Raw genomic sequence first — 25,518 nt, forward strand, 5'->3', positions numbered from 1 at the left:
AATTACTCACTTGCTGATAGGAACATGCCCTGAACTTTAAAGAGGATTTTATCTGGGGACTTGCCTCTTCAGATACTCAAGTTTCTCTTTTTGAAAGCTAGTTTACTATGAAAGGGGTAATCATTTTGAACAACTCAAGAGTCAGACTTGCAGGTCAGCTCTATTTGTTGGTTTTGGCTAACGTACTACAGATCAATTTGTAGTTTGCTGTGGATGGGGGCTTTTCTCCCCAAGATGAAAATGGAGTTGTAATAACATAATTTGGAAGGGCAGGGCTGCACTGAACACAGTGAAAGGGGATTTTAGAGATGAGGCTGAGGCTGCAATACACTCAGTGGTTCACTAGGCAGCTCTGGGTACCACTATTCCACACATATCCAATTAGAGCAAATAGCTCTTTCATTTCAGTGCTGATGATAAACAACACTCCTGTGGCAGCATCAGCTTCACCTTTACAAAAAGCAAAATAAGACAAAAACCCTCAAGCACCCCTTAAACCCATACTTTGTCAGAAATACATATCTACTGACATTAAACCTCTCCTCCCATTGTAACTCAGCTACCACAAATGCGTACAAAAGCCTGGCTGTATGAAGATTACCTTCTATATTAAGCAACCCCATAAATGCAAAAGAGAATAAGTGTCTGGTATTTTCTACAAAATAGTATGATTTACAAACCCTAACAACCTAATCTAGAAAAGAAGATGCCATAGACCCATCAAGTCAGGGTGCTTTAGTCTTTCCAAAGTGATAGAATTTATTTTTAAATCACACATTACAAGCCTGCAGTGTTGCCTGTTCCAGTACTGCTACCCCTAAGGAGCTGGGTGGATGAATCAGACAGCATCAGGAGCAGAGCAACACAAAGATCAGCAGTCATTACAGGCAAGCCTGTAACTGCCAAAACAGGCAAGCACCAGTGTCACAACACCTTTGTCTTCTCTGTTCTACAGTTGGAACAAGAAAGCGTAGAGAAGAAGCAAACCTTGACAAGCAACGGGATGGACCAGAATCTCAAGTCTCAATCCCAACTCTAAGAAGCAACTCTCAATATTTCTTTCCAGGAAAAGGAACACCAACAGTTTCTTAAAGTACATAGGTTGCTCCAAAAGTAATGCCTCCTATTTATTTCTATGGAAATTACAACAGATACAGGGAGCACAATAACACTCTTCGACAGAGAAAATTCTCAGCTACAAAACATTATTTTTTCAACACAGTCACTACCATTAGCCAATTCATGCAGATGAGTTGATCGAGGTGCTCTTCATCACGCAGCATGACAGCTGTGCATGGCCATCTAGAATATGGCTTGTCTTTCATGTCATCATAACTACTGCTGAAACACACCACTCACTGCCTCACTTTGCTCACGTTCACTGTTTGGTCCCCATAAACACTCAGCAAGCATTGATGAATGTCAATGTGTGCGAATTTTTCCACATAGAAGAACTGAATGTCACACCTTTGCTTCATATGCACTTCCCTGTCAGATGCCATTTTGTCAGATCGCTCCTCTGCTGCCATCTGTCACACAGCAACAAAATGTAACGGAATACTGGTGAGAAGGTTCAACCTCTACTGCCATACCAGCATCATCCACCTCTGACATTGTGGGCCAACATAACAAAATAGGAGGCATTACATTTGGAACAGCCCTTGTCATAGATTTAAGAATGTATTTGTAATTCTCAAGGAGAACAAATATAACGTGACCAATGTTTCCAATAAGTACAATTCTACAAAAGAGGAAAAACACACTTTTTTTTCCCTCTCTCTCTCTCTCCCCATTTTTTCCTCCACACTTATTCTAAAATTGATAAATTTTTCCAGTCCTGGGAAAATAGATGAGAAAATTCTCCACAAAGCACAAAGTGAATTTAAATTGCTGTAACCACTGCAAAGGAATTCCCTTGCAGACATAAGTTCCAAAAGGTCCAATTCTATTCTCACAAGTATCAATGTCAATATGAAAAAATAACAAAAAATAGCAGGAGTATAGTAGTCAACCAAGTCAGACACTGGCAGATTCTTAGGCAGAATAAACATTTTAGGGTGAAAGCCACACTCCAACACAGGTAAAGCAAACTGCAACTGCCAACAAACTTTATATTTTCCTTCAAAAAAATAATATACTCTTCTTATAAAGACACAATGCAAAGAACTCAAAAACCTTAAAACAATCCCAACAAAAATTTAAGGAAAACAAAAACCCCAAGGATTCTCCAAAAATAAACATGATTTTTAATGGATCTAAAGATTTCATTTACAATCAGAAATAACTGCTAATATAACCTCGTTTTCAGTATCAAATAAGCCATCACTATTACCTCTCTTCCTTTCGCCAAAAAGGAAGCTCTTTTTGGTCCTTCTTGCCAAAAGAAGCTTCCAGCTTTGGCACAATGCAACTTTGAATGAATACGACCCCAAAGCTGCTCATTTGGATATGTTTTTAAGCTTTGTTTTTAAGCTCATCAATTTCAGGAAGTTAACTCCATATGTATTAAATAATAAAAAAAGGGTTGGTTTTAAGTTTTATTTCCAAAAAGAATTTTAATTTCAAACCACATAAACTATTACGTAATGTTCATTTGAATCTTCAGAATGTTAGTATATGTACATACACACATGGGTTTTTTAATAACCAGAAAACTGGAAAAAAATTGTGTTTGAATTCAAATAAAACAATATTGACATAGAACTCACCTTTTCAGTTTCATTGTGTTGCCCCACAGTGCGTCCCTTCTCATCTTTTCAAAACAACCACTGATGGCATATCTAATACAGATTTGGAATTCAGATAAAAATACATAATATACTTTTCTGTCAGGAAACCATGCTGTCAAATATGCGAGTTGGATGTCAGTAGAAGTTGGTAGAAGCAGGTGCTTCCTCCTGACAAAAGAATGATCAGAACACAAATTAAAATCAGTATTTTGCTCACAGACCACACAACTTTAAGAAAAGTTTTAACACTGAGCAATATATATGTATATATATATTTTTTAAATAGATTAAGTGTGGGTAACATTTTACTGAGAGAGTACACAACATGCTAAGTTGAACTCAAGTATCAGTTCTGCTAAGTTGATGTCAGCTACTTATTTCTCACCTAAAAGAATGATTTACATCAAGTAAGGAAACAGCATAATGAATTTAGAACAAAAGTAAGTTTCCTTACTCATCATTCCACTTGGTTCTTCACCACAGTTCTTAGCCATCTTGAAAATGTTTATATACCCATGCTGGTCCAGAAAAACTTCATTCCTTCGTGTGAGAAATTAGGCAACAAAAACCTAGTACAACAAAAACAGAATATGTTACTTTCAGGTACACCATTATTTCGTAATATTCCACCAACACTAGTAAGATGTCAGGAGGAAATTTTTCATCAAGAGGGTGGTGAGGCACTGAAACAGGTTGCCCAGAGAGACTGTGGATACCCCATCCCTGGAAGCATTCAAGGCCAGGCTGGATGAGGCCCTGGGCAATGTGATAATACTGTCTGATTTCATGGTTGGCAACCCTGCCTATGGCAGAGGGATGGAACTAGATGATCTTTGGGGTTCCTTTCAACCCAAGTCATTCCATGATACTACGAAAACATTACGTCTACTCTTTAAAGTAGATGAAAATTCCTAAACCACTGTGGTCCACTGAAGATATTAGGTATATTCAAAGCCTAAGTTCCAGCGTACATATGAGCCTAGAGATCAGTTTCCTAACAATATCTTCCTATCAATTAAAAAGAAAAAAAATAAATACATGAGCATGCATATGTAAACCAGATAAAGAAATCTAAACAAATACTCTGTCATCCTCCTAATATGACAGGTTGTTGGCCCAATTATTTTAGAAGAGTCCTCTCAAGAGACTGGGAAACAGACCTCCCTCCCGTTTTGCATCTGAACACATTCCACTGCTCCAAAGCATTAAGAAAACTCATCAGAAACAAAGAAGGAGGGAGACCAACTTTTTAAAGGGTCTGATTGTTACAGGACAAGGGGGAACAGCTTTAAACTAAAAAAGGGGAAATTTAGGTTAGATATAACAAAGAAATTCTTTACTCAGAGGATGGTGAGGCACTGGCACAGGCTGCCCAGAGAAGCTGTGGATGCCTCATCCTCGAGGCCTTCAAGGCCAGGCTGGATGAGGCCCTGTGCAGCCTAATCTGGTGGGTGGCAGCCCTGCTTATGGCAGGGGGGTGAAACTGCATGGACTGTGAGGTCTCTTCCAATCCAAGCTATTCTATGATTCCATGATTCAAAATTTGCACAGACTTATCCAACACAGGTCATTAGGAAGGAAATAGTTTTCAGAAGAAAGGATCCCAGATTGTTATGTTGGACTCGAGAGCCTTTCTGTACGCAGCACACTGAAGAGGGGATGTTCACCCACAGCAGCAGTTGGCTGGTGCTCCATCAGCAACAGTGCTGTCAAATGGCCCATCCCACTGTGTGCTCTGGTAACAGGACACTGCTCCTGAGAGAGGCCCCTGCCCAGTGATCACAGGCAGGCCTCCTGCTATGACTGAGTGCAAAGCAACAAGGTAGTGAAGGAGATACAAGACATACACAGCTACCAGGATGCAGGAGGAAATCTTGCTATCTGCTCATTATGAACTACTTATTAATACTCCTTTTCACCTATCCCATTGCCAGAGCTTTTTTTCCAGATGAAATCAGATTTGTAGCAGTTGAATACCTTCAACACAAGCTTTTCTATAACCCAGATAAGGAAACTACATATAATCCTAAGATATTCTCATTAACTTGTTCCTTCCCACCCCCCACACACACACCTTGCTACACCCCAAGCACCACCTTCTAGTTATGGGCAAAGGCTCAAAGCTGGAGACATGGCAAAAACAAGGAGTCTTGAGGTTACAGAGGGTGCAAATATGCAGCCAGACAGGCTAGAAAAGTAGAAGGCAGCTGTTGTCTTGTTTAAGTTGGTTGTCTGTTTCTCAGACAATAATGACAGCATCTGCAAAATGTCCCTCCAAATACCCAGGTTCGGCCGCTTTAAGGTTAGCAATGTCCAGGACGAACTGCAAAGCAAAAGGCCGGAACTAGTGAGACTAGTGGCTATGTTGGGGCTTCCACAGTTAGCACTGCTGCTTAGGATTGCATTCCTATTCCATGTTACAAAATAGCAAGGGAGCATTTGGAAAGAGGAATGGAAACTCCTGCCAGATGGTACTGCAACTCCTTCACATCATGTTTCCAGAGACATTCCCAAAGTCAGGTTGAAGGGCAGTCAATCAAGGTAACACCTCTGTAAAATTACAGTTCTTCTTCAGCACTACAGAATTTCCTCACACACACCTCCAGCTGTACTTCCATATCTTTCCCTGAATGCTTCATACAGACAGCACTGGCCAGAACTTGCAATTCAAGACTTGGCATCTCTCTGAATTGCTGGAAATGACTTGTAATCTTTTAGACTTTACTGGAGTTGCAATTTATAACTAAGAAGCTACGAGTGCAATACACAAAGTATCTGAGGCTAATTTAAAAGAAAAAAAAAGGAAAAAAAAGGAAAATACAACAAATTAAAAGCTGAACAAGACTCTCCTCATCAGATTAACCTGAATATTACTGTAGTCTCCTACATTACTATTTCCATTTCTCATAAGGATCTTCTTGGTTTTTGCTGTGACTGAGGTCTGACCAAAGGACGGGCATTTATTTTAGCATTTAGAAAACCAAAAGAAGGGTAGCAACAAGGATAAAGATCAGTTCCATAAGGATGAGATGACGTTGGAAATAAGCATTACTGAAGATCACAGGTGGTAATTATTACTATGGACATATACATGCAGGTGGCAGACGGAGGAATTAAAAGCAGAACATTTAAAGAATACTTATTCAGTTTTCTGCACTGGCAGCAGGCAGGACTGGTAATAAATGTAAATGCTACTCCCCCAAACCCTGACTTGTTGTAGCTGTTGATGCAAAGGAAGACAGATTTACTTTCTACTTTTAGTTGCTGCTGGAACTCTAAACTGACATGAAGGAAAGGACTGAGGTTCCAGAGCACAGATCTCCAGATCTATGCAGGCACCTAACAGCTTCTGCAATGTCACCAGGTACACGAAGCACCAGAACCAAGGCTTCTCAGCTCCACAACTTCCCCTTACATTTGTTGCATGGAACGACTCAATGGCAGCACTGTGCAGCCAACTTTCTACAGCGTCCAGAGGTCGGCTTAACTCCTCCAAGCCTGTGATACATCCATCCCTGCGCTCTGGCAAGCCTCAGGTGCCACAGCCAAGCAAGTCTACAACAGTTTCCAGTTCTATGACTCTAAATGACACTTTGTTGCACACTGGGACACAGCTGAAGCATGAGAAGTTTCCGGATTTCAGAATGAGCTCAAATATAAAAGCACAACAAAGATACATCAGGTCTGCAGAAAACACTTCAAAGAACAGGCTACACATGAGATGGGGACTGCCGGAACATCAGTCAAAGCACAAAGTCTGCTGGAGCATCAGCCAGAAGTAACATCCAGTAATCAGTAGCTTCAAAACAGCAGTCTACATAAGGAAGCCGAGAATAGATTATTCATGTAGTTATCCCAAATATTTTCCAGGGAAAAAGAAATTCAGCCCATCAGATTCTAAGCTGGAAATTACATTCCACAGCTCTATCAGTGCAATCCTATCTACTTCTTATATTCTAATATGCTTCCATTTGTGAAGCCACCAGGCCAGCTGAACACAATGCACATACAGCCATTACAAAGCTATTAAAGAAGATAAAAGCCATTTCCAGCTTGCTGTAAACCCACAGATAGATGACTTCATCCTTGTCCAAGTACAGCAACAAAAAGCTTACAGCCTCCAAGTGACTATCACTGCTTACTTGAGAGACTTAAACCCAGCAATTCACCCTCAGGAAGCAGTACATACAAGTTAAACTTTTATGACTGCAAAAAATGTCAGGTCAATTTAAATAGTTTTTAATAGTCATCTGAGCTAACATAGACAATATCCAAGATTGGTATCATGGATTGGTTACATAAATCAACCTTCCAGTAGATCTGCATTCCCAGTGGAGCCATGAGAAGAAACAGCTGGAAAACCTCTCCCACGAGCACAGCTGGATTCTGGAGAAAATAACAATGTATGGCTGCATTTAATTGTGAGAGCCAGTTAACTGAAGACTAATTAACTCCCTACTGGCATTTTTAGAGAAGCAGAGACTCTGTAGAAGAGATGATGGCAGCAACTTCCTGAAGCTCAAGAATTAATAATTCTGCAACTTCTATCAGCAGTAAATTAATGTACAGAAAATTCTGTGCAAAATAATAAGACTGATTATTTCAGCCATTTAGCTTCAGATCAGCACAGTCAAAGAAAACAGGCCCTGAAAGGCCTCAGAAAAACCACCTGCCTAAGCCCTTATTCCATACACACTAATGCAGTACACACCCAAAATTAACACTCAGGTTAACACTTTTGTCATGCCCTACCACACCTCACATCCATAACACCACGAACCCCACTTCCCTCCCACACCAGCACTTTCCCAGCTGAAATGTTCGTGTTAATGAAACAGTGGGAGCTTCTATTTTGGGGGGGGGAAGGAAATTTCACATTTAATAAATAAAACCAAACAACAGGAGAAAGCCTACAGAAAAATGAAAGGATTTTTAAGATGTGCTCCATCTTACTGTACTTCCTTTACAGGCCTTCCACGTGGGCACAGAGTACAACAACACGAACTACTGGAACTTCAAGGTGCTGCAAACATATGACACACACTTGCCCAGCCTTCCTAATGGTGACTATCCCAGCTGAATCAGGACTATAACTGCTATTACAAACATAGGTCACCCTTGATTTCCTTCTGCAATTTGCTTCAGGCTTCTAAGTAGCAGCTTGTAATTGATGAAGGGCAACTTATTTAACTTCCTTGTTCTTTCTGTTTACCTGAAATCTTCCCCAAAACAATTCTGGAGGGCTTACACTTAAGCTCTCTACGTGAATCATTCCCACCTTTTAACTGCACGACCCTACTGAAAGCTACACGGGGCGTGAGAAGCAAACTCAGTTTTGTCAAGAGTTTGTGTTAAAACATTTGTGGTGTCTCTGAGTCAAACTGTTCTCAGCTGTTTAGAACAAGTTTTAAGAACAGTAACATACGGAGAAACTGCATTTCTTTCCTCTGTTTAAGCTGGGATCCTCATAGGACCGCATCAGAACTGCAGACCGCATGCAAAACACTCGAGATCACCACGCTACAAAGGTTGCATCTTCAATAACCACGCGGTCAGCACGCTTCAGGCTGCTCAAAACAAATATTCTGTTCAAGTACTACAGTGTTCGTTATTTCCTTTTGCACGGGGCGGATTCAACTCTTGAAAAACGCAGTTAAGGCCTAAAGGTGCGCCGCACGCGGTATGGCCGGAACAGGAGGACGAAGCCCTTCCTTCAGCAGCGGGCGAGGCCAGGCGGGGGCCGGCGGCAGCGGCCCTCCCGCGGGGCAGGCAGAGCGAGCCCGGCGGGCCGGGCAGACCCGAGCTCCCAGAGCAGCGGCCCCGCCTCATTACCGCCGCCGCCCCTCGCCAGGCGGCCCAGCGCCGTCCCCGTCCCCGCTCAGGGGCAGCCCGCAGTGCCAGCGGCCCATGGCCGGACCCGATCGCACGGCTCCTGCCCCGTCGCCTCCCCCGCCTCCCAAGTGCGGGCAGCCCCCTTCAGCGACGCCTGGGGCCGGGGCCGAGGCCGAGGCCGCGCCCGCCACCACGCGAGGAGGCATCGAGGAAGCACCGCGGCCCGACAGCGCCGGGGACAGGCCCCAGCGGCCGCTGCCCGCCGGCGGCCTCCGCCATTTCAGGAGCCCTGCCCTATCGGGAGCAGGGGGAGGGCGAGGCTCCTCCCCAGCCTCACCGCTTCGCGCCGGACCCCACCGGCCTTTACCTCCCGCCGCTCGGCTCGCTCGCTTCTGCCGGCCGCTGGGACGGGGGAGCTGCTCGGCGGCGGCAGGAGCGGGGGAGGCTGCGCGGAGCTCGCCGCGGGGACACAGTGCCGCTCTCCGTCCGGCCGGGGAAAAACAGCACCGCGCCGCGCCGCCCCTCCCCGCCGGGCCCGCAGCGCCGCCCCGCGCGTCCCGGGCGGGCTGGCACGGCCTGCGAGGTGCGGCCGCGGGAGGCTGGGCGGCGGAGCGGTGCTGAGGGGCGGCCCTGCGGGGGTTAGCTGAGGGAGGTTCGTTCCTGAGTGAAAAAGGCAGCCCCTGCTCAGCTGGTCGCAGCTCTCGTACCCGGGAGGCGTCACTTGCCGCCTTTTCCACGTGGTTGGTGATGCAACTGGGCGTTAAACGGCTTTCGTGCCAACCTCTGGAAAGGCCGGTTTCGAGCTTGCCAAAACACACCGAGATACGACCTTCGGCGCCTCCCCCACACCGCTCTGTGCCGGGACTCCTCCCTACCCCCTTCAGGCAGCCCCTCCCGCGGAAGGTACCTGAGGGCCGCGCTGCGCTCCTCCCCGCGAGCCGAAGCGGCGAGGCCCGTCCTGTGAAAGGCGAGAGCCACCGCTGCCCCCAAGCTGTGGGGCCGCCTGCCGGCCTACAGATCGCTTCCATTGTGATTCATCCCATTCGGAGAAGGTGGCACCTTCCGATCCCCATTTGCCCTTTTCACTGTCATGGAGGGGTACGAGAACTGCCTCTGGCAGACATTAAAGCGCTGCTGATGGAACGCCTCATCTCACAAGGGCACGAGAAGTCGCTCCCACCGCCCGGCCGCTTCTCTGCCCGCAGGCCCTGCGTGCCTTACAGCTGTAACTTCAACTGCAAGGTCCAGAGACAACAACCAGGTGCAGAAAAGAAAAGTTTTACCAGGAAATAATCACGCGTGGGGAGCCCACGGTGGTCTTCTTGCAAAACCTGCAGAAGAGCTCTCAGTGACTTCTCTTTTGCTTGTGGGGATCACAGTCCCACAGTGCTGTTTGTTAGGACAGCACCTGAAAAGCTATTTTATTTTGTTTAAACATAGGCTCGTGTATATTTTGCAACGCAAATAACGTCTAAAAAAAAAAAAAGTGGAGAAAAAGTATTTAAAACATTAAATTCTCAGGTAATTAGATTGAAGCCATAACTAACTTGCCTGCCACTGCTGTTTCAGTGCTTATCTCGTAGTTACATGGTGTGCAGTATTTAAACACAAAGGACAAACTTTCACATTTGGACTACAATACGTACATATATATTCATCCACAGGATGTGCTGCTAAGTTTCAAAGAAGTGCTCTTTTGCCATGACTCATGATAAGATAGAAAATTACTCAATACGGTGGTATTGGAAATGTCCGGAATCACGGAAGAAAAACATCCATCAGCATTTGTGTGCGTATGTCCAGTGTCAAGCAGCAGCTTTGTGCACGCACAGGGAACTGCTTCTTTACTTCATTGGTTCAGTGCCTGGACAAATATCAGAAACAAAATCTTTTCTCTTTCAGGGTGTGATGCTGCTAAAGTGTTAATCACACGTTAGGAAAAATAGGTCGCATAGATTCCAGTCTAATGACTGTGTCTTTGTAGTTTTAAGGTTGCCAGAAAGAGGAAGAGGAAGGCTTTCATTATGCTAAGTCCAACTGCCTCCACTGAGCTGCCATGCTGGTGGGGTGTTGCTGCTGGCACTTGATGCATGAAACTATGTTGTTCTTTGCCAGTTGTACATATTACAGTATTTGACACCATGAAAATGCCAGACTAATTTGGGTACTGGCAGATTTCTCACTACAACAGCTAACACTTTAGACAGGAGGGGGGTTGGTTGGTATCTAGATAATTATCATCACTGTAATAGAGATTCTTTATCTCTGTGCCTTTCTTTGAGTTTTCACACAACCATTTTTCAAACTTAATCACTTATTATCTGCCGTTGCTTGCTTGTTTTTTGGTTTTGGTTCTTTTTTATTATTTTAATTCATCTCTTCCTGTGTCTACAGTTGGCTTGTTTATACTTGGAATGGCTTGAACATACAGCGTGTAATCTGTGCTGTTTGGCACAAGCATTCAGTCACTGAATGCTTTCACAACAGATTTTCCATTTCTGTTTCTACAATCCTGCCTTCTCAAAGTAAAAATACTTCACTATGTTCTTGCTTATGTTATAACTCACATTAAAATATTATTACTACCAGGTCTGGACCGTAAAAAAAACCAAGAAAATGTCAGTCCCTTTTGATGTTTCTCATTATACAGCCTAAATCTACTCAGCAAATTGTGATTTCCTTCTGTGCTCAAATTGCCTCTGAGGGTCTACAGCTAAAGAGATTAGATTAGATTAGATTCTGATTTGCAAGAACAATTTCAAGCTAGACTTCTGGATTGAATAACATTCTCATGTTGTAAGAAAGGCATTTAACTGTGTCAGTTTTAAAGATTCTTATTTTTATGTACACTAACACACTGAATATACAGTAATAAATACCCCAGGGAAACACCTGTGAAATTGGGCTGTATTAAAGATTCAGATTTGCCTGCAGTAAATATAAAATAAAACATTTTTTTCCAGGAATTTATGGCACAGCTGTCATCATTATTCAGATTTTTTTTTTACCTGAGCTCTGATACATACAAACAGAGCCCCAACTTACAGTGTTATTTCCCATTTTCTGGAAAGGAGAGATGAGCTCAGAACAAATTCCCACAGTAAATGATTACATAGAAGTTGATTCAGTCTCTCTGTGCTACAAGCCACCCTCTTCCTAAGATGCCTTCCACTGTCTCATGCCATCTTTAGGTTTCACTTACATTGGCGAGCATATAAAGATAGACCTTTTTTCTTTTCTTTTTTTTTCCCCCAATGGATTTACCTTAATGCTGATTTAAGATGTTTACTTTGGCCTTCTGGACTGCCTGTTCTCCAGTCAGTATTACGTTGTCTATGATCTCGGAGTTTGTGCTCCTACAAGAAATAACTCTTCCCTCAGCCAGAATTCAATTTCTCAAGTAGAAACTTAATTCTGTGTTTAAAAGAAAAAAAAAAAAAGCAGCTTTATATAAATAAATGTTTGCAGAGTCACATAGTTATCTTTCCTCCTCCAGCCCTCTTCAGATTTATGTCAAATGCATAGTGAATTATAGTGTTTAATCTCTATAAAGGGACTCCACATCTAACTCCTACACTTGAAGTCCATCGATCTTCTGTTTCATACAGCTATAGACTCCTCAGTTAACTGTAAAAATTACCTGTCCAGTTAGTATCACTGTAGTAATGCTAAGTTATATATTCATATATACATTTTTTCATCCCAAATAATGTATTTTTCTGCACCTGTCTTAAAGTAGCACCTTAATTCAGGATTCTATTTCAGAAATCTTAACTGAGGAAAAAGTAGTGTTTAGAAACAGCACAAATTTAGAGAAATTTTTGCCACACTGAAGGCAACAGCAAAAATTCTGCTGCCTTCAATAAGGTCAAGATTTGAGGTGAGCTGGTCAGACTAACTCCAGCACTACAACTAATGAATCATAAATCATCAAAATGGTCAAAAAGTCAACATTTTGGTTCATGTACCCTTCGGTAAACTACCAAAGGAGCACATGAGCTTACTGCTGAAGATTAGGAATTTTACGAGCTTTTCAAGTATTGGTTGAAAAGGCATTCTGACGGGCCATATTGCTAGCATTCAGTTAATGTCCTTTTACTATAAAAAGAGACTGTAGATGAACTGCAGAAAAACATACAACTTGCATATTATACCTGACATATTAAATATTGAAGGAAATTCGAAGTATGAATGTGCTTAGGTTTTTGAAAAGGGAATGGGGAGAAGTAATGACAACAACTGCTGTAGTCTAAGAAGTAAAGAATCATACTGAATTTTATCTCTTCTGCAGGCAGTGTGAGATGATGTGAGATCACGGCTGAAAGAAGCCTCACTGCCACAAGGACTTTGTGAATTTGGAATAAGCTCACACTTCAGTTTTGATTTGTGATGAATCTTATTCATGTATTGGACGTTCTCTGCTGTGCTGTATTCATCAATCTGATATGTCAAATTTTATAGATATCAAAAATCCATCCCGATCTGTTGAAACCGGAGAAAGGAAAAACAAGCTGTGCTGAACATGTCTCCCTGGTGTGTGATAAAAAGTGATAAGCTGACTTTCATTGAAACTGTCATGTTTTCATCTGTTAGCTATCATTGGCTTTATATTGGTAAACTGCACCGAACCTATCCCATAGCAAATTTAATATCAGCAATCCGAGAGATCAATGTATTTAAGACATGGCCTAAGAAGAAGGCAAGGAGTAAAACTTACATTTGTATCATTTTAAAAATCAGACACCATTTTTATCTCTGCAATAGTTAGAACAAGATGTACAGGAAGAAGAAAAAAGAGATAAATGTTTGACACTTCAGCAACTTTACCATCATCAACATGTCTCAATTTTAAAGTAATAATGAAAAGCAAAGGGGATCCACCTTATGCCTGAGTTAGCTGAGATCACCTCTGAGCCACAACATACCAGCTGCTTACCACCACCATCCAATACCACAGAACAGGGTAACAGACATAAGTATGCCATTTATTTGAAACTGCAGGAACTCTGTAAGCAGAGTGCTGTTATCTGAACTGGAATTTGACCAGGATGTTTACTTACTGATTTTAACAAAACAATTGCAGTATGCTGACCGAGAAAGAAGACATTTCCAAGGAACAGTATCATTCATGGCCTCCACTCATGGGTAAAGCTGGAGCTGCAAGAACAAAATGCCCCATGACAGAACCGTGGGGGTCTCTGCTCTGCTGCATGATGGCAGGCAGAGCTCCAGAAGGAAGTGCTCTGGTTTGGAACTGTGCTACAATTTTCCAGGTTGAAACAGAACCAACATCATTCAAGAATTTGCAATATGAGACTTGAGCATTTTATTTTGTTTGGTAGCTGAGCTTCTCTTGGGATATCTTATTCAGAGTCAGGTGTCAAGTATAAGTGATACCAGCAAAATCCAAATCATCCAACGTTGTACTGTATCTTCCTTAAGGCAAATGGGGGTAGAGGCAGAAAGAAGCTTGTTTCTTTTAGTAGGAAAATATGTACTAGAAGACTACAGTAATTTTATATTCTTATCTGTTTACCTTCACCCCAATAGCACGAAGAACACGAGAAACCTACCAACTAGCTTGCCTGTATTAGGATCTCAGTACAGTAAGTTATTATGCCTCACCTACAATAACCACTTTACTTAGAGCAAAAAAGGGGCATTTCCTCAAACACGTTCACTTAACATGATTGAATCATTTTGAGATGCAGAACCAAACCCTTGAAAACATTTACTGAAAAAGTAAATTTTAATTTGACTTTATTATAAAGAAAAGTTCAAAAAGCTACCAGTTAATGTTTTCTTTTGATCGTGTAATATTTCAACTAAAAACTAATTACAACATTTTAGTTATTCCAGATTTAAAAAACAAACAAACAGACCAAAAAAAAAAAAACAAAACCAACCCACAGTGTTCCCATTGTGCAGGAAGTTTGGGGATGTCAGCTGTTTTACTGCTCTCACTCACAGATTTTAAACTGTTGCACCTGGCTGCAGAACGGGATTTCTAAGTAGATGTAATATTAGTTGCGACCCTGAATTTTAGTTTCAGCAACCTATTAATGTCATCTGAGTGAATAAACACTTTTAGATGTCAAGAAAGACTCTACTCCATTGTCTGAGCAAACCATTTACCAGAAGTTAACAGCCTGCCAGTTACAAGTGATTTATAAATGTTTACCTCACTGTGACTGTTAACATCAGATTACAAAATGTATAAAAATCTATTTGCTTTCTTTCAGCAGTGTTTTTTTAGAGGCTTTATTTCGAAATACAGATCTGACCCAGACCTGTGTATTTCACAAAAAAATTCTGAGTTCAAAACTCTACACTATGTAAGTACATGCTACATAAGCATAGGTATCTAACGTGTATCCTATGTGGTGTCGATGCTCCTCACTCACCAGCTTTACAAAAAAACCTGTCTGGCTACAGCAACCTTCAAGCTTAACCTCAGTCATGCTGCTTGTAAAAATAAATTAGGATCCATTTTATGGTCTAAAATCACTAGCACTCATTTATGAATTCAATTTCACTAACTAGTTTCTAAACTTGAATAACTTGTGTGCTCTACTACTTAGGCTGAAACAAGAAGCCAAGGAGATGGGGGAAGGGAGCAGGGAGCATTGAGCATTTAAAAGCAGCTTCATAGACTACAGTTCTTTTTCTTTTTTTTTTTTTTTTTTTTTTAAGAAAATTCTTTGTTCAGTATGTGACTCCATGTAACTGTCACATGACAGAATCGCAGTTACTTACATAGGAAACTGGCTCCATGGTTATTTGGTCCCTGTTGAACAGGGAACTATGGTTTTGTTTTGGTTTGTTTTTTTTGTCTCTTCAAAATAATCCACCTTTTACTTCTACTTTATACCATTTCACACCCTCTGTCACTGGAAACCGGGCCGCATTCTTTCCCAATGAATAACAACAGCAACAAAAGAAACTCAAATTTACAGCACTGCAGGCAGCTTAAGACCACCTTATGGTTTCAGATACAAAACATGACAGTGCCTTTTTAAGTTTCCAATTTATTCAGGAGCTAGGTAAAAAAATAGGGTTAGCTTGGACATGCCAAACTCATGTCACATCCAAGTCACAAGGCCGAGGGAGTCAGATCTTTAGCTCAACTCCACCCTGCTCATAATATTCAGATTTGTATCTGTAACCAGATTTAGCTCACACACAATTCAGGATGTCGCAATTTGGACGTGGGCCCATCTTAATAGGCAAAAAAATAAAAAATAATCTGTTAATACAACCAGCACGTAAAAAATGTTGAAGCTTTCTTCAAATGGATGATCAGACAATGAACTCTTTGAATGATTTGATTCCTGTTGTCTACGTTCCCCAAAACCTGGAAGAAGGAACATAGCTTAAAATAACATTGAAAGAGGAGCGATTCATTTGTTTGGTGCACCTTTTCCATTACTGAGGTGTGATCTCTTCTCTTGTGCAGTGGTGATGGTTAGAGAGACCAATGGGTACTTTGATAAGAATTACATCCTTATCTCACTATTGTTATGAACTGGACAATTTTCGACATTACACATTTACTTTTCAAATTCAGCATCGATTAAAGGCACCTAAAAAGCAAATCCCTATCCAGATGATGTTTAAACCTATTGTTAGAATTGATATAACAGAAACAGCCCTTCCTCAATTCAAGCTTTTTTAATTTACCTGTCTACTCTACATAGCCAGGTTTGCTGTTTTGTGGCCAGCAGATTGTATCACCTGGTTGTATGACTGTTGCCACTGTCACTCACATGTTCTTCCCCAGGTTCAGCAAGAGGGCATCTACTAACCATAGGAGCACCAAAACATCAAACAGGCATGCAGGAATGAAAGTCCCAAAGTATTTTGATGCAGGTCTTCAGCTGAGCTGGAACTCCCTATGTAAATGGCAAAAAATTCATGACAATATTTTTTAATTTGAATGTTAATAATATGCTCTGATTTGTAAAGATCTTACAACTTCTTTCAGCCAGATGCAGAAAAGATTTTTTGTATCTTCCAAATACACAGAGCAAACTAGAAAGGAATTTGGTATTCAGTAAATATTAACTGTACGTATAACTAGTTTTATAAATAACAGAACATCGCATAGTATTTATTGTGTGCAAAATTTGGCTTCTTCAGTTCAGCTTGAATTTGGCAACGGTGTACTTACTGATCATAAATAACAATGTTTAAGATATATCTGCCATTCACTCAGGGCTCTTTTTTTCACCTTCCATCTCTCTTTGTTGTTTTTTTTTTTTTTTTTTACTCCTATGAAATTCTCTTATGCTCAGACAGCTCCGGATTCCCTACCACGTGTGCTCATCTCAGCTCCTCCCATTTCTTCATCTCATTCATACATCCTCCTGCATTCCCATTTCTCATATCTAGCAGTGTGTTAAGGGGAAATTCTTTTTACTAAGGAAAACAGACAACCCCCTAAAATTGGAATTTAGTAAGGCAGACTAAATATTACTGCAAGTTAGCTTGAATTCCAGAAACTGTAAAACTCTTTTATTTTATTCATGGACTACGTCAGCACATTTGTATGTATTTATTTCGTCACATTTCTTCCTTGTTATATGCAGCTGATTAGGAGGCTTAAGGACCTATTGCTAGTTACTACCTAATGTTTTCTCCCCCTGCTGCTCTGTTCTTGCTATATTCAAACTCTTATAGGCTTGTCAACATATTTTATCGTTTAAATCTTCTTTGCTATGAAGGTCTGTGAGAGAACATACTGTTACAGTTTTTGAAGCAAGGATACAAGCCTAGCGCATCAAGGCAGTGTCAGAGCAAAATGACTCTGAAGAGGAATGAAGAAACTGACTCACTCAGCTTTCTCCTCCACACACTGGAATACAGATGGCTGCTGAGCAGATCTCAAAGGAAATTTTAAAAATATTGATCAGATATAGATCAATGACATCCCATAAGCAAAAATTGGGTACATAGAAAGTAGCAACTTCAATGTTCACATGCTGGCTGAAAGCCTTTGTCTGCATTTTTAATAGTCTCAGATAAATGAGGCTGACAGTTTTAGCCTGTGCTGAACTGAAAATACAAAAGATTAGGCATAAATACGCAGTGTCTGGAAGATAAAAAGAACAGTAGCAATATATTAAGAAAGCAAACGTTTACGTACTAGATACAGTGTAGTTACAGTACATTACACGGAGAACATATGAGCTGCCCTGCCAATTTCAGACAGGATATAAATAGTGTTTTAGATGCTGGTAAAATTGTAAGTGGATACATATCAGTCCACTTTATGAACAGCGTAAGTTCGAACTCTGCTGGCATTCAGAATCATCATCTCCGGTGACCGCTACCATGATGAACTTTCCCATACCCAGTCATTGCAAATTTCTGGTTCACAGCCTGGCTACTGAGAACACATTTGTATTGTTAAGCATTCATGTCTGTCACAGCCATGCTTTCTCACTTCTGTGCTTGCTCTTGCCTTGTCTAGCCTACTTCTGGCTTCATCTGCTCCATTTCTGGTATTCTGTCCTCTCCTTAGAAACCCATTCGTGGCCCACTTTGTTAAATATCCATTTGAACATCAGCTCAAATGAACTCAGTCACCATCTTCATCGACCAATACTGCTGTTATTGAACACTATGCACCAGCACATTTGGAAATCAGAGCTTTCTTTTTACTCCAAACATCATCTGGTGTAGTTTCCTCTCTCACCTATGGCCACACAATTCCAGAATTCAAATATATTATTCTATTTCTGTAAACTCAAATTGTACTTAATAAGGTTTTGAAATTCCAGCTTTTATGTTTAAGTTCCCAAAGGGTGTAGCGGCATACATGGTGTAAGGTTTTAATGAACATTTCCTCAAGCTATGCACAAAATACATAGACTGAATCATCATTAGCTGTTTTCCTAGCAGCATAAACCTATACGATCAATATATTTCCTGAGTTTGTTCAAAGGCAAATTGTAACGATTCTTTTGCTTTGAGTCATACCCAAACACTTTGATGCCTCCTCGAGTATGATAAATGAAACCCTTTTTGAAGGCTCTGAATACTGCATGTCATATCTACCCATCATGATGAAATGACCCCATCATTACACTACAGCTCCGAGATTTTACATCCATTCATCACATCTCTTTCTTTCATCATAATGGTAAATCCTAGATTTATACTCATTTGTAAAGTTCTGTCTCATTCTTTTCTTTACTGCAAGCAGAAGGCATTGCATCCGTGAAAGAATTAGGAACAGCAACAACACAAATATAATCAATACTTCTCGTGTAGAAGCCTTTTAATCAGAACCTCAGTACCACACATTCTGATTTTTAAACAGACCGTACAACAGTTCTCATCTAATTGGGGGAAGAGGGAGACTGCTCGTATAATCTTCTCCCTCGTAGGTAGCTGCCGTGGGCTAAACTTTCCAGTTTACAGAGGTGATAACTGCAGATTTCCTTATAGCCTGGCTGGGAAAATAAATAAATAAATAAAATTGGGGAAGGACATTTCAGAATTGAGAAGCTGTATTTGCAATGGACTCATAGGCTGATGTCTTAATGTTCTTTGTCACAACTGCTTCTACTGTGCAGCAAGCATTAGACAGCCAATAAAAACTTAGTTAAAAATACAAGCTATTTTTGAATATGCCACAAATATACTTAATTAATAAGAATAGAATGTTATGCTTTATGCTGAATGGTCTGGCTACAGAGACTGTTCATAAATTCAGTTATCTAGGATCAAATATATCCAATCAGAATCTGCCCAGTAGAAACCGTAACATTTTGAACAACAGTTGGTTCAGCCATGGCTTTCCTTATATCAGCCTGATAAAAACCGTTTCACCTCAAACAGCAGAAAGACTTCATTGGTGAAATGCTTAATTTTTTTGCTATAGCAATTCATGAATTATGCGAATCCTGAGAAATTATTGACAGTGACAGGAAGAAAATGGAAGTTTTTGAGTGTGGTGCAAGTAAAGGCTCTTACTTATCTCTTGGACAGAAAAAGAAGATAAATGCTCCTATTAAAGATATTACTGGACAAAAGCAGACTTGGTTGTCAGAAATGAATAGGTGTAAATGTATGTACTTTGGACACAACGGGAGTAGAGATAGAAATATCCTTGAGAATGCAATTATGGAGTGACAGGTCATCACAATAGAGGACTGCAAGAAGGGAGGTGGATAAATGATTCGTAGTAGATTGCTACAACTTCAGTTAGAGAATGCCCCAAACTAGCAATGGATTGAGGAGGCTTCTAAACATTCTCTTAAGATATCACCAGTATGTGGGTGCTAATAGATTGATTTTACCTAATTTCCAAGCAGAGGAAACAACCACAATAGTTCTGTCAATGCAGTATTACAAGTGAATTCACAAGTAAACACTTTTATACACCGGTTTACCAATCCATGTTATTTCTGAACTTGCCTTCATACCATGAAAGTATAGCGGCAAGTAAAACTGCCCTATTTGCACGTATGATTCCAAAGGACATCTTTCAGACACTACAGGAGAAAACTGCCCTTAACAAAAACAGAGCAAAAATCCATTTAGACAGATTATGGCTAGGAAATCACTTTCAAAGGAGGACACCATCCACCTGGTATGCAACCCTTCCCTAATTCACAACTGGCGGTATTCTATGAGTTGTCAGTGAACTGTGGGATCCTCCTTCCCAAGGAAGCTCTTCCTTTCTCCAGCCAATTGTCTTCATGAGATAACATGCATAAGTCTTCCTTCTCTACAGTTCTATGATTTTTGCTTTGAACAGAACAACTTGCTTCCAAAGCTGTATCTGTTGCATTTATCACATGAAGGTAAAAGACTTCTCCTCCCAGCTTTGTCCCCATTTTCAGGACAAAACCCCACTGTGCTGCATTGGGCCCCCAGCACAAGACATAGAGCTGTTGGGAGAGGATCCAAAGGAAGCGACAAAGAAGGTCAGAAGGCTGGAGCACTTCTCCTTTGAAGAAAGGCTGAGAAAGCTGGGCTCATTCAGCCTGAAAAAGGCTCTGGGAGATCTCATTGTGGCCTTCCAGTACTTAACAGGAAGGACACCGACTTTTTAAACAGGCAGATAGTAGCAGGACAAGGGGAAATGGTTTTATATTAAAAGAGGGGAAACTCAGGATAAACAATAGGAAGAAATTAATTACTCAGAGGGTGGTGAGGCACTGGAACAAATTGCCCAGAGAAGCTGTGGATGCCCCATCCCTGGAGGCCTTCAAGGCCAGGTTGGATGGGGCCCTGGGCAGCCTCACCTATTGGGTGGCAGCCCTGCGCATGGTTGGGGGTTGGAACTGGATGGGCTGCAAGGTCCCTTCCAACTCAAGCCATCCTGTGATCCTATGATTTCTCAAGTGAGAGTAATTTCACTGCAAACACCCACTGCAATGGGATACATTTTGGAGCACTTCTATTATGGCAAGCCACATTGCTAGGAAACCCACCTTTAACTCAGCTGAGTGTAACCACCATTCTCAATCTACAGAAGATGTATAAAACATCATTATATAAAAACAGGTAATTAAAACAATTAGATACTTTTAAGCAAGATATGTTATGCTGCAAAATGTAATTACAAACATCAAGCATTTCTCTGAAGACCCAATTCAGCAAACTTACAGGTTATAATTATAACTGGAGGAGCTGTGTGCAACTCCATATGTGAAAGAATAAACCAACAGACAAAAGGTAAAGGAAATCAGAAACATGGTCTAATATCAAAGTCAAAAAGCTGAAAGAAAAACCTTCTGTGCAAAGCTGAGGACAAAAAAAAAAAGATCTTTCAGGGTTTGAATTCACTTGAGTTCAGAGGAACTTGTCTATCACAGGAGAAAAAGAAAAGTGTATTATTGAAAAAATAAATTACTTTTCATTTTAAAAAACAAAAAAAAACCACAAAAAAAGGTTCATAACTACAAAGCAATCTGCTAGATATTGAAAACTGGCTAAATGCTAGAGCTGAAAACAAGTAACGATGCTTTTTTTCCTTCTGACCTATTTGTTTGTTACTTAAAAAATTCAGCAGTGAAGGTCCACCCTCCACCTTTGCAGAGAGGTTCTGCAAAGCAGGACCTTTCAAGAGCACAGCTATTATTAGGAAGACAAGTGCTTTGCTAACCCACCAGATAGAATTTCTTACTTGTTTGCTAAGCTGACTGACAGATATGACTTATTCTGCAGTTGAGGATACACTGCAGTGTCTTGATAGGACTGCCTAGTTCTCGATCATTAACACTATCTGTGCTTACTGTACTAACAAAGACCTGAGAACAACCATTAAGCTGTTCCTGGAAACCAGGGCACATTGCTTAATTTAACATGAGTTAAGGAATTCCCTTTGCTTAATCACTCCATACTCTTCTGTTACACTTGAAAGCTGGGCTGTTTTGTTCTGAGAATTTCTTGCTGCATTATTCCCCCTACCTGAAAAAAAATACATTTTTTTTTCCTGTTACTTTTCTTTACACAACAGAGAGAAAGAAGTGGAACAAATATGCCTCAAGACTATGTAGCATCCTTGGTTTAAGTCTGCTGACAAATTATATTTTAGATTACCATTACAAGTGTATTAAAAAACAAACACTCAAAACATTGCATCAAATACCTTCCAGGAAAAAAAAAATGGAGGAGAGATTAAAGGTCAGTAAATTCCAATAGAAATTTCCCCAGGTAGGGACTCAGTAAAATTTGAGGACCAGGTCTTATTATTAGACAGAGCCATCCATTAAAACCCAAGGGATCATGTGAACCTGGCTACAGCTGTAAAAGCAGTGGAGTCCAAGTCAGATCTTAGCTGCACGCTGAAATTAGAAGAGTGAAGGTCAAATAAGCAAAGGCAACAAACCAGACACTACCAGCTGCAATCATACCTGCAAGCAGATTTCAGGGCTGTTCATTAAGATTAAGAGTACCACAGGTCAGATTATCTGAAGTCTTTATGTTTGCACATTCAGAAAACTAGATGCGTGCATTCAGACTAATAGGCAGTTAAGTGTTCATAACTCCCTTAATTGGAGCTGGTATCAGAACCACACACTTTATTTTCGCCATTTAGAATTTCAGATGGTGCAGAAGTATGTATCCCGCTGCTTCTCTTCTGTGGAGACAGGCCATTGCCTAATCAGACTGTGATTACAGAATTTGTACCTACTCCTCTCAACAACTTAGCTGATCATGATTTGCCTAAGATTCATTTCAAAACAGTGTATATCTGATAAAAGCATCTAAATTAATAGCTATCCTAAGAGCCCTCTGACAGTGTAACACCGGTACAGTGGCAAAACACTCCTGCTGTGGACTACAGTACGTCAGCAAGTTGTGCTTTGCGTTGATGTCAGAAACTACAGTCAAAGAGAGAGGCAAATCTTACCAGGAACAGAACGGCCTACTGCAGAGCTTCATCTGTGTTTAGTGGCTAAGGACAACACCGATGCTGAAGAATGGCCAAACTTCTCATACTGCTGGCTACGTGTGTGTGTAAAAGCTGAACTGTACTGTAAACCTCTTCCGGAATACTCAGCTTTCTACCAATGTGTTCTGGGACGTTTTCTTTCTTGTACTCCACATACAAAACCCTGGGAATTAAGAATCCTTAAACGTTACTCCACAGTAATTACTAACTTCACTTTTTATCTGAAGTCTGCAAAAAGATGCAGATCTTGGTCCACACAGTGAAGGGTTCAGCTATGCGAATAGCTTGCTCAAGATAAAATTTTAATTAAACAAGCAAACCTTAGCTCTGACTGAAATCTTTTAACTGTCACATCTAGCTACGTATTAGTTACAGAGTACACATACCTTATAACACAAGAGTTTAGCTTATCCTTTGGTGGAAAACAAAACTGACAGAACTGCACACTCGTGCTCTGCACTGCACTTGCTCTTAACTTGGACAAAAAGCAATGTGAGGGACAGAAGCTTTCTCCTCTTTCCTTCTTTTTCCCCCAACTATACCCGCTGTATAAAAGATTCTACATAGAGCTGGTGCCAGTTTGTGAAAAGCCTTCAACTACAAGACGTTATGACACTAGGTCATACAACTGTTTACATAATATGCAGCCTTTCAAGAATACACCAATACTTAAACATTTAAAAAGAGGAACTTCAGAGAAATTTCAAGGTTATCACATGCACATGACTCCATTTCTGCCCAACAGAGAAATCTGCATAGCATCTTCCTAGATTTACACTTAGGTCATAAAGAAAATTCCAAAGGGTCACTTCAAATTTATTTCTTACATTATTTTTAGTAACCTCCATTCTCTCTATCTCTATATAAATTGCAGACAGCTCATATAGGTTCTCAATACATGCTTCTCTTTTTAAGTAACAGAATAATCTTCTAGAATTTGTTTTTGTTTTATTATGTTAATATTAGTATATAAAAAATGAGGAATCTACATCAAATTGCTTATATTCATCATTTGCTTTAGGAAGCAAAGTATCTAATGTAAGGATTCAAAAGAAAAGATCCTTAAAAGTGTAATAGTTTTGGCAACATGTATTTTTCATGTTTTTGACAGGTTGATAGCTAGCCTGACTCCTGCTTCCAAAAATCTAATCTAAACAGCACTGATGTTTAGGAAGAAATATTAAATAGCTGACTTTTTATCATTTATGTTTTAAAATCATTACAACTTCCTTAAAACAGTCTTCTGTACCCCACTCTTAGGGTCATTTGTCTATTGTGAATTCCCCAATCCAACTTAAGCCTGCAGAGAATCTTATTTTTTTTAAACCAAGGACTTAGAACCAGATCTAAGCCCCTTGCCTGGCACCACTCTAGATTCCAAAAGCATTAGATTCCCTTAAGCATTTCCTACAGCTCTCAGCCATTTTCACTGCCAACCTTCAGAGCTCGTTTCTGTAGGCTGCAGACATCCAAAGCTTCCAGTTCAACTCAGGAAGACACTGCAGGGAAACAGAACAAAGATCTAGCAAGGAAAATTCCTGTCTACACGATCACTCCAGAACCTGAGAGCTCCTCATTCATGCGCCACTGCTCATAATCTGGCAGCAGGACCCTTCCTGCGAGCAGCAGTGTTCACCTGCCCTCTATTCCACACAGCTCTGGTGCCCTTCGCCAGCTCCTCCTGCCTTCCAGTCACACATCCCTGTGGACCTCCGCAGAAAATCCATCAGCTAACTGCGAATGAGACACTTTTAGCTGGTCTGTAACCATGAATTATCAGCAGAATGCAGGACGAGCAAATGGATGGTACTTCCTGGACACCTGTACTTGGACACGCGTGGCATAAAACACAGGCCCAAAAGGGATGGAGAGATCCCACCTTGCCAGGGACTTTCCAGACATAGCGGAAAGCAGAAGGAATATGGCAGTACCAAGACATTTCACAGGGAAGGAATCCCTGAGGGTGGCGGCAAGGCCCCTTCGATCTGCACCTCCAAGCTTCTGCTGAAGGTTTACATGGAAATCCAATTTTGAGAAACTCATCCACCAGCAGCGAAGGCAAAACACCCGGATGCCGGCGCGTAGATGCAAACCAGGCTGGAGAAAGGCCGTTCCCTGCCACAGTGCCACCATACACCGCTTCCCCCATTTTACCATTTACCACGCAGGTCAGCCCCGGCCACCATCCCCACTTCGGAACCAAGAGCCGAGGGAAACGCGGGCCGAGCGGCGCCCGAAGAGCAGCCCCGGCCCGGGGCAGCCACAGGCGCGCCGTGCAGCCACCGACACGTCTCCGCTCGGCAGCCGGCAGCGGCCGGCCCCGCCCGCGAGAGGCCGCGGCCCCTCAGCCCTCAGCCCCGGGCCCGCGGCGCTCCGCCGCTTTTGGCGCCAAGCGTGAAGCAGCGCTGAGGCGGCCGCGCCCCACACCGTGCCCCGCGGGCGGCTCCGCGACTTACTGGCGGCCTCACCCCGCCTCGGGGCCGGGGGCGTCCCGCCTGGGCGGCGCTGCGGGTCCGGGCGCGGGCGGAGGGAGGAGGAAGGGAG

General features: G+C 41.5%; 2 protein-coding genes across 3 annotated transcripts in view; one reads left to right on the forward strand and one right to left on the reverse strand.

Moving 5' to 3' along the window:
• N4BP2 (NEDD4 binding protein 2) overlaps window positions 1-25,499 on the reverse strand; it is a 54,959-nt gene extending 29,460 nt beyond the window's left edge. The window contains exons 1-3 of one of the 2 annotated variants that reach the window (XM_046940904.1): window positions 9,469-25,499; window positions 3,184-3,298; window positions 2,709-2,897 (exon numbers count right to left, since the gene is read on the reverse strand). The gene's annotated coding sequence lies outside the window, so the exon portion shown is untranslated. Of the gene's footprint in view, window positions 1-2,708; window positions 2,898-3,183; window positions 3,299-8,928; window positions 9,039-9,468 lie in introns of those variants that run through there. The other variant, XM_015285447.4, reaches the window with a different exon arrangement.
• LOC121110719 (translation initiation factor IF-2-like) lies at window positions 6,167-13,120 on the forward strand. The gene is made up of 4 exons (XM_040700478.2): window positions 6,167-6,265; window positions 7,699-7,749; window positions 8,383-9,822; window positions 12,853-13,120. The coding sequence occupies exons 1-3, from the start codon at window positions 6,167-6,169 to the stop codon at window positions 9,202-9,204; spliced, it is 972 nt and encodes a 323-aa protein (XP_040556412.2). The 3' UTR covers window positions 9,205-9,822; window positions 12,853-13,120.
• Window positions 25,500-25,518: the final 19 nt, after the last annotated feature.

This window comes from Gallus gallus, chromosome 4, assembly GCF_016699485.2.
Source record: "Gallus gallus isolate bGalGal1 chromosome 4, bGalGal1.mat.broiler.GRCg7b, whole genome shotgun sequence".
Lineage (NCBI taxonomy): Eukaryota > Metazoa > Chordata > Aves > Galliformes > Phasianidae > Gallus > Gallus gallus.

What these genes read in the sequence shown, in the direction of transcription:
- LOC121110719 (XM_040700478.2), top strand. Translation starts at nt 6,167, where the DNA reads ATGGCAGCACTGTGCAGCCAACTTTCTACAGCGTCCAGAGGTCGGCTT. An exon ending in TGCGCTCTGGCAAGCCTCAG is followed by an intron (nt 6,266 to 7,698) that starts GTGCCACAGCCA and finishes CTTCCTTTACAG; the next exon opens with GCCTTCCACGTGGGCACAGA. An exon ending in CGAACTACTGGAACTTCAAG is followed by an intron (nt 7,750 to 8,382) that starts GTGCTGCAAACA and finishes TGAAAAACGCAG; the next exon opens with TTAAGGCCTAAAGGTGCGCC.